General features: G+C 45.3%; 1 protein-coding gene across 1 annotated transcript; it reads left to right on the top strand.

Moving 5' to 3' along the window:
- The first annotated feature begins 303 nt into the window (after positions 1-303).
- Positions 304-4010, top strand: Htr1b (5-hydroxytryptamine receptor 1B). Its single transcript, XM_050127631.1, has 2 exons — positions 304-452; positions 1228-4010. Exon 2 carries the CDS (start codon positions 1547-1549, stop codon positions 2705-2707), a length of 1161 nt encoding a protein of 386 aa, XP_049983588.1. The 5' UTR covers positions 304-452; positions 1228-1546; the 3' UTR covers positions 2708-4010.
- Positions 4011-8996: the final 4986 nt, after the last annotated feature.

Here is an 8996-nt window from a genome sequence, read left to right as displayed (position 1 = left end):
GTTGACTCACTGAGTTAAAGAGGGAGGATTGAATGACAAGCACAATTTTCTAAACGTAGATACGAAAATGTGTTTTTAATGTACTAAGAGTTAAAGATATCTCAAAGCCCCAAGCGTGAAGTATAAAATGCACAAACTGACTGCTTCCTTCTAAGGCAGCATCTCGGGCGCCTCCTTCTAACCTGGGTGTGGCCTTTGGTGCTGGGTTAGATTCCAGAAAGGAGAGTTTAGAGATTGGGGTTTGCTCCACCTACCACCAACCTCCAGGAAAGAGGGAGGTGGTAGTAGGCGGAAGCCTAGACCCGGACGCCCTCACTAAGTCTGTGGCAGAGACTAAGGGCGTGGGTTGACTGCGGAGCGCTAAGACTCAAAGCCCGCAGAGGCAAGAACAGGACGTCCCATTCCCCATTCCCCGCCTGACTCTGAGTATCAGGGTCGAGAGAAAAGACAAGGTGACGGAAACTGGAGAGAGGGCGGTAGGACCCGGCGGGAGGTTCTGTGGCCAGGAATGGAACTGGGAGGGAGGAAAAGAGGGAGGGAGGAAGCGTAAGGGAAGGTGCTGTGCGGCCGGCATCTGCACTCGCCGCACTGCACGAGTTGCAAGGCCAGAACAGGCTGCACCCAGATAGTATAAAAGGAGCCCCACTGGCTCTGAGGCTCACACCCAGCTTTCGGGCTGGCGCACGCAGGGTTCCTCCTGCTCCCCCAGACACCTGCCCCCTCCTGGTGTACGGCTCCAGGTGCCCTAGCCCTGTGCGCCCCGTGGCATGGCTCCCAGCGGCGCTGCTGGAACCCGGGAGGTGGTGACAGCTGCTGCGCCGCTCGAGCAGCTGCAGCTCGGGCCCCCGAGTCTCCCCTCTGGTGGCCGCGTCTCCACGGGGCAGCTCGCCGGTGTGGCCAGCGAGTGAAAAGGGAGGGAGTGCATAGCTTCGGCGCCTGGAGCCGCTCGGCTCGCAGACTTCACAATCCCCAAGTCAGGAGGCGGCCACACAAAGTGGCCCGGCTCTGGGCGGGGGGCCCGGGGCGGGGATGCAAGCCCAGGACTCTGCACTGGCATGCAAGCTTAGGTCTGCACAACCAAGAAACTCCTGCGGGAGGAGTCTGCAGATTCCGGAGCGCCCAGGTTAGGAGAAGCTAAGCCTTGAACAATTGGGGTAAGAGGTACCACTTGACCTGAGACCTCTCCTCAAGCAATACTTAGCCTTCTTCTCCACTGTTTGCCTCCAGGGAGCCCGAACGGAGCTGGACTGGGTGGGCCAGTGCTTTAATCACCCGGGTGAAGACGGGGCGTGGAGAGGAGCTAGCAGACGCGGTGGCAGCGCCAGGCGCACTGGAAGTGCAGCGGACGCGCCCGCTGACTTGCTGGCCGCGCCTGTGACCTCTCTTTTCGGCTAAGAACCTAGGCGGAGGAGTTCCTGAGGAGCCCACGGAACTGGCTAAGCAAAGGAGACTAGCCCATGGTCTCCATGATCCTCCCATCCTCTGCTCTTTTCCTCGTCCGCTCCATGCTCAAGAGCTGCGCTCCGCAGCCAGGGCGAGGAGAGCCATGGAGGAGCAGGGAGTTCAGTGCGCCCCGCCGCCTCCTGCCTCCTCCCAGACAGGGGTACCTCTTGTCAACCTCTCACACAACTGCAGCGCCGACAGCTACATTTACCAGGACTCCATCGCCATGCCCTGGAAAGTCCTGCTGGCTGCACTGCTGGCTCTCATCACCTTGGCCACCACGCTCTCCAACGCCTTTGTGATCGCCACGGTATATCGGACCCGGAAGCTGCACACCCCGGCTAACTACCTGATTGCCTCTCTGGCAGTCACTGACCTGCTGGTATCCATCCTGGTGATGCCCATCAGCACCATGTACACGGTCACTGGACGCTGGACACTAGGCCAGGTGGTCTGTGACTTCTGGCTGTCGTCGGATATCACCTGTTGCACTGCTTCCATTATGCATCTCTGTGTCATCGCCCTGGATCGCTACTGGGCCATCACTGATGCGGTGGAGTATTCCGCTAAAAGGACTCCCAGAAGGGCGGCCATCATGATAACGCTGGTGTGGGTCTTCTCCATCTCTATTTCGCTGCCACCCTTCTTCTGGCGTCAAGCCAAAGCTGAGGAGGAGGTGCTGGACTGTTTGGTGAACACCGACCACGTCCTCTACACAGTCTACTCCACGGTGGGCGCTTTCTATTTACCCACCCTGCTCCTCATCGCCCTCTATGGCCGCATCTATGTGGAAGCCCGCTCTCGGATTTTGAAACAGACACCCAATAAGACCGGCAAGCGCTTGACCCGAGCCCAACTGATAACAGACTCCCCTGGGTCCACGTCCTCGGTCACCTCTATTAACTCCCGGGCTCCCGACGTGCCCAGTGAGTCCGGGTCTCCAGTGTATGTGAACCAAGTCAAAGTGCGAATCTCAGACGCCCTGCTGGAAAAGAAGAAGCTCATGGCCGCTAGGGAGCGCAAAGCCACCAAGACCCTAGGGATCATTTTAGGAGCATTTATTGTGTGTTGGCTGCCCTTCTTCATCATCTCCCTGGTGATGCCTATCTGCAAGGATGCCTGCTGGTTTCACATGGCCATCTTTGACTTCTTCAATTGGCTAGGCTACCTTAACTCCCTCATCAACCCCATCATCTACACTATGTCTAATGAGGACTTCAAACAAGCATTCCATAAACTGATACACTTTAAGTGTACAGGTTGACTTGCCAATGGCAGTGGGGTCGCCTAGGCGACCTTTGGGGACCAAGTTGGGTCTTTCCACAGGTAGGTCAAATCTTCTTTCCCTGTTACTGGGTAGAAGCAAGGCTCTCTCTCCTGGGCAAGGGCAATGGATCCTGAGAATCCCAGCAGCTCTGAGAGAGCCCTCTGGAAGGGGAACTTCTCAAACAACTGCAAAGCATCCATGCTGAGGAGGTTAACCTCTTCCCCTCAAAGTCCGGGCTCAGCACAGATCCTCGTGCAGCCAATCACACAAAAGGCTGCAACTTTTTAACGCTGATGATGAATGGGGGATCCCTGCCCCGTTTTATATCACGGACATTGTCCTCTAAGCCATTGGCACTTGTAGGTGTTGTCTGAAGCCTGTCTGAGGCAGATCTACATACAGCCTGGCAGTACTTGAACTAGACAATTAATACCCTATGATGTGGGGGAGAACTTTGTGTTACAGTTTATTTTAGAACACTTCCTTTGACATCTGTCAGTCTTCATTGGTTTATTTACATTTGGTTGGAGAAACGTGTGGATTTGGTGCTTCAAACACTAAATGTGGCTGGGATGGCACAGAGCAACCTTGAAGAGTTAAAGTGAAATTCTGATGCTAAGATCTCTATTTTTATTACAATCAAAAAAAATATATGGGGGTGGTGGGTGGGAACTGGAGATGGGGAGTGTTACACTGAGGATCAACAAACACCTAAGATTGATTGTTTTCTGCAGAGTTCTAATTTTTTAAATTCCTGTTTTGTGATCGTCAAACTACAACTCTAACAACTCAAACAAAACATAACGTGTGCTAGTGCCAAAGTCTGCAGGCTGCGTTGTTTCCTAATCTCATGTACCAGTCATTTTACACAGTTAAATCCCCACCAATGGAGGGTGTGCTGGGTGACTCAGCCCAAACTGCTGCCGTTCGAGGAGTTTGTCAAAGGGATTCGAGTTGTATACGATTCCTTCACAAGAAAGTATCTTTATTCCTTATCCAGTTCCGTGATATTCGGAGGAGACTGACGAAATAGATGCTATTTCTTATATAATTAAGGAATAAAAAGGGGAGATAGGAGGATGTATATTTTTGACTTGTAAAAAATTCTTAAAATGCATGAGACAATTTTTGATAATCATTTGCACTCTCTCCCATCTGTGATTCCTTTGTGTGCAAATAGATAAAGTAAACAGAAGAACAAGTTTCCCTGCCCAGAAATCTTTCAACTGCAGCCAGAACCCCCCAAACTATATTAAAGTGTGCATGAGAGAGGGAGAGGGAGAGGGAGAGGGAGAGGGAGAGGGAGAGGGAGAGGGAGAGAGAGAGACAGAGAGAGAGAGAGAGAGAGAGAGAGAGAGAGAGAGAGAGAGAGAGAGAGAGAGAGACCCCACCTTGTTTTTTTGTAACTATTGAAGTTTGGGCAGGAGCAGCTAGAAAAATGACACAGTATAAATTTAGAAAAGCTTAGAGAGCCTGAAATTGAACCTATTTTCTTTATAATTCATAGAGCCAAACCTCAGGCTTCCTAAACAGCCAGGAAACCGTCAAGCCTTCTAGCCTTGGGAATGTGTTACTGACCTGTCATGTCAGTGATGATAAAATCTCAAAAAATTGAAGCGTATCTCTCTTTCTAAGTTCCAATGGCACTTGGTTATTTTGAATTCACTCTGAGGGGTACACAACACAGCAAAAATCACATACTAAAAGGAGAAAAAAAAACGATTGCACTTTCTTAATGGAAAGAAGCAGTCCCGAAAGGTCATCTAAGAACAAATGTGTATGTGGAATGTTTAATATGCCAAAGAAGATTCACAGTCCTTGCTTCAGAGGCTGTCTGCAGTCGAGACCTTTTGTCTGCAGAAGGAAGTTGTCTTTATAAAATGGATCCACTCCCTGTGTGAAGCTGCCCAGTCCAGATCATCAGACAATAGATGTAGTGAGCTGAATTACACTGTTTGCCTACTGTGCAGACCTTCACACTGGGTAATGACTCTGAAAAGATGCTATTCAAAAGTTCACACGTACTGTAGGGAAAAAAGGGAATTTCAACAAACATTATACCTGACACCGGAGTAAGATAAAATCTTAGGCATTAGATAATCCTAGAGATTTCTGCTGGATCCCTAGTTTCTTTGTGCTTTGTGACATTTCTCCTATGGAGGAAGGCACATGGGGCATGGTATTTGTTTTTATATTATTAATATGTTGGTCTTCTGTTCATGTAGCTGTGTTTTCTTGGGGCCCAAGAGGCAATTAAGTCAACTTCTAAGAGCCTTAGGGGAAAACTAATTGAAACAAATAGCCACTTACAAATGATTTCTTTATAGGGCAACTACAACAATTGCACCATCATGCTAACAAAACATGGTCAATTTAGTCAAATGGGTTGTTTGTCATTTTGTAAATCACTCACCTTAATTATTGCTTGAGTATTTGGCTGAAATGACTGAATTTGGGGCATCGTGTATCAAATAGAAGCTTGCAAACCTTTGTAGTGATAAGAGACCTAGGATCATCATCCAGCATTGCACATGATTATGCAAGGTGTATATTCATCCCAGGGGTATGCAGATAGAACTGGTAAGTTTCTTTTCAGTTACTACTGCATATGAGCATAGTTTGTTTCATAAACTAGGCACGTGGCTTTTTTGCAGAACATAAAATGGGAGATGGAAATGTTCAACTTGCATAGAAATGAAAATATATTTTCATTGACTATGGTAACAAGTACCATTTCCCATATTGTTTAATTGCACAAACTTTCACACAAGTATCTGAATGTATACTCATTTAAAAATACCAATATTGTCTTGTGTTTTTAGGAACATTAGAGTTTCCTTTTTTAAAAAAATGGACACTGCACCCATGGAATGAATGTTTAAGAAGTTTGACAAATTTCCTATAGAACAATATTGTTCACTTTTCCTCTCTATTCTCTTAGTTTTATCTTCTTTAAGTGGGAAGTACTGAGAGGACTATAACTCACTCAAGCAATGTCTCAGACTGTGTGTATTTGGTGGAGTTTTGTGTCTGAAATTGCCTTCGGTATTCCACCTCTCAGCAAATGTGTACTTGGAAATTAAATTTAGTAAAATTATGAAATAAAAGTCCTTTTTGTGTTCTAAAAGTCTTTAGTGGTAGTTCTATTATTGTGGGAAGACTGGATCACCCAATTCTGGGGCTATGCCTTGAAGTTTGAGCCTTCCTCAGAGGATGACTGATGGCAGCTGACAGAGTGATGGATGGAGACACACTTTCATGGTTTGGAGAGTTCAGGTTATGTGTGTAGGAAGAGTCTGAGAGGGGTTTGTACTATTTAAAGAGGGAATGTTGCATTCACTATCACGATGTTCTCCATCAACATTTTAAAATGAAACTTTCCTCAGTGTTCCGGAATCTGAAGATTCTGGGGTTCTGTGTGGTGATTAAAATACAAACTGAGAGAAAGGAGAAACTGAGTGAAAGCAGACTTGGATATGAATATGGGTGGGCTGCACTACCTAAAGACCCATGAACTATCCAGAGAGACAACTTCTGGAGCCAGGATATCCTGGGTTTCAATGATAAATGTACATGGTAGCATATGCGTATCGCTTTCCAAAATACTTAGCCGTAAGCTGTTACAAAGCTCAAAGTCTAAACAAATTGAACTTCAGAAGAGGAGTGGGGTTCAGAACTGGTACCTCCTCTTTCTACTAGCATGATTTCCCAGTGCTCCCTTTACAGGGATGCACCCTATAGTATAAAAAAAAATCAAGAAAGTAAAATGTAAAAGTTTCAATTAGCTGGAATAGGGAACGCTCATCTAAATTAGAAATGATTGAGATTAGTAGTTTTCCACAACCTCCTCTATGAGTGGTGATTCCTGGTCCAAGGGGAACACAAGAGATGTTTTGCAGTAGCTATAATGCCAATGAGAAACGGCCACATGTTTAGTTTTCTATAGCTTTCTTTTATTCACATTTACTCCTCTTTCCTCAGCTAGAGTTCTATGGTTGTTTTTTTCAAGTCCACATTCTTTAGCCATATCCACACCTTTTTTTTCCCCCAGCACCTCATTTTCCTTTTTTAGTCATAACCACCAATGATGCGTATAATTTTTTATTTTAGGTCTGATTTGGAAGCCAAGAATTTTTATATTATATAAATGGAAATTGTTGCTCCAAATGCATACATATGTGGAGGAGGCAAAAGCTTTCAACTGGAGCACCTCCTGAGGTTTTTCAGAAGAGGAGAGTGTGGGAAGGGAATGAAGCCTCTGCAACTTGCATCAAAACCCACCTGGGTGTCCACTAGGGGGCAGAATGCCTCTGAAAAGACAGCCAATGCTGCTGCTCCCAGTTGAGGAGGTCTTCAATCTCTCTAGGAGGTTAGCAAGTGACATTATCTCTACCAGGCTCAGGGAAAACAAAGCACCCTGAGGAGTCTAGACAGAGGGGTGTCATCCCTGATACTAAAATAGGAGGCAGGGTTTCTTCTCAGGAAGGCAGGCAATTACCCCAAAACACACTCAGTGTTTCTTCATGTGTGCATACTCAATTTTAGTTTCTTAGTTAAGTATTTACAATATTGTGGCCTTTTATTAATATGACACCAAGGGAATTCAGAAGTTAAGCAAAGCACATTTATTTCAAAATATTTTAAACTATTTACTTGAAAATTTATCACTAGGGATTTTCTCATCTCTTTCTCTCTTTTTAACTTCTTTGGTTTAATGTAAATATATCCGTAATTCAAAGGTATAGTGCTTGCCATGAAGGTGGGTCTGTTCCTTTTTTACAGAAGGGAGATACGCATACATGGCAGCTTTTCCCTGGAGGCTTAGTCTTTAAATCTCTTCAACTCTGGTGTTTATTTGAAAGTAGGTATGGTATAAATGTGAATAGAGTGCTGGGTATCAGGAAGATGTTTTTTTTTTTTTTTAATAAGTAAGCAAATAGATGCTCTGGCACTGCTACTACTTCTGGTCCTCAGCACTGCGATTATCCTCAGCATCTTCCTTGTCTACAGCAGGCCATTACACACATCTGTGGATTAAATTGGACTTTCAAAGGCAGCATTCACATTTTAGGATTATGCTGCTAGCATTTGGGCCAACTGACTAAGAGAATGACTTAACAACATTCCAAATATGGTGTGTAAAGGAAAATTCCTATTTCCTTTACTTATTTGCACACACCACCAAACATACATCGTTTTAAAGCTGTTAACTGGCAATCCCATAATGGGCTTGTAATAGTTCCTGGACCAGAAAAAAAAATGATCAGACGGCGAAGGAGGGATTCATTTATGATAAATCTTTTAAAACATTACACATGCCTTACTTTAATGATGCAAGCAGGCATGACTCACTTCCTCCCTGATTTTGTGGGAACATACCACACATGGGTTGGTCTCTGGTTGGTCTTCCTGTTTTGGGATAACCAGATTTCAGAATATCTCTTGCTCAAAAGTATGGTGGCCATGTGGGTGATATGCCAACCTTACAAAACAGGGTAGGAGACATTGTTACCTAGTCAAAGAGCTGTGCCCAGGGTGTTTTGTAAATATTCCTGTGTGAGATACTTCTTAATACAGGGTGTGGCAGCAGGCAGCTTTCTCTGCAATTCAAGTCTTTATTAGCTGAACGCCGAGTGGATGATCTTCTGTCCTTCACATGAACACTGTCTCAGGGTTTCATCTTTCTGCCCAAGCTGTGTCTGCCTGTCAGGTCCTCCAGTTGCTCGTTTTTTCCCCAGTCCTCTGGGTTTCCCCACAGATTGCTGTATGATGAGATAATCACATAGTAGGAAGTTGAGAACACACTGACGACTTTGGAAGCTCTCAAGGAAAAGTACAAGAAACACCCAACTAAATGCATGGTTGGTAAGTGTGGGTGAGTCCCTCTGTAATATAATATCCTCACCTTAGTGCTTTCAGGTAAACACTATGATATTGCAAGTGCTTTAACTAGAGTTGCACATTTTATCAAGTGAGCTTCATTAGAAGTCTTTTTTCAGACCCAATTTCTTCTTATTGAACTTATATATGTAATAGAAATCAAGTCTAACATATTATTTTAAAACTTCTGTCCAGATAACTCTTATCTGTGGCCAAAGTTAGACTCACTGATGATGTGAATGCAACGCTCTTAATAGAAGGCTTAGCACACACAGGCTATGTGGGTGTGCAGATTCTAGGAAGAAATGAGAATTCGAGAAATTGGAGTTTTCACAATGGTGTTTCTCAAAACGAAATGGGCATGTGATTCACTTGAGGAGCGGGAGTCGTAGCACGGCAGATTTCA

The sequence above is a fragment of the Alexandromys fortis genome, unplaced genomic scaffold, assembly GCF_014885135.2.
Source record: "Alexandromys fortis isolate MF-2015 unplaced genomic scaffold, M_Fortis_MF-2015_v1.1 scaffold_22, whole genome shotgun sequence".
Lineage (NCBI taxonomy): Eukaryota > Metazoa > Chordata > Mammalia > Rodentia > Cricetidae > Alexandromys > Alexandromys fortis.
This window is presented reverse-complemented; position numbering and strand designations above follow the sequence as displayed.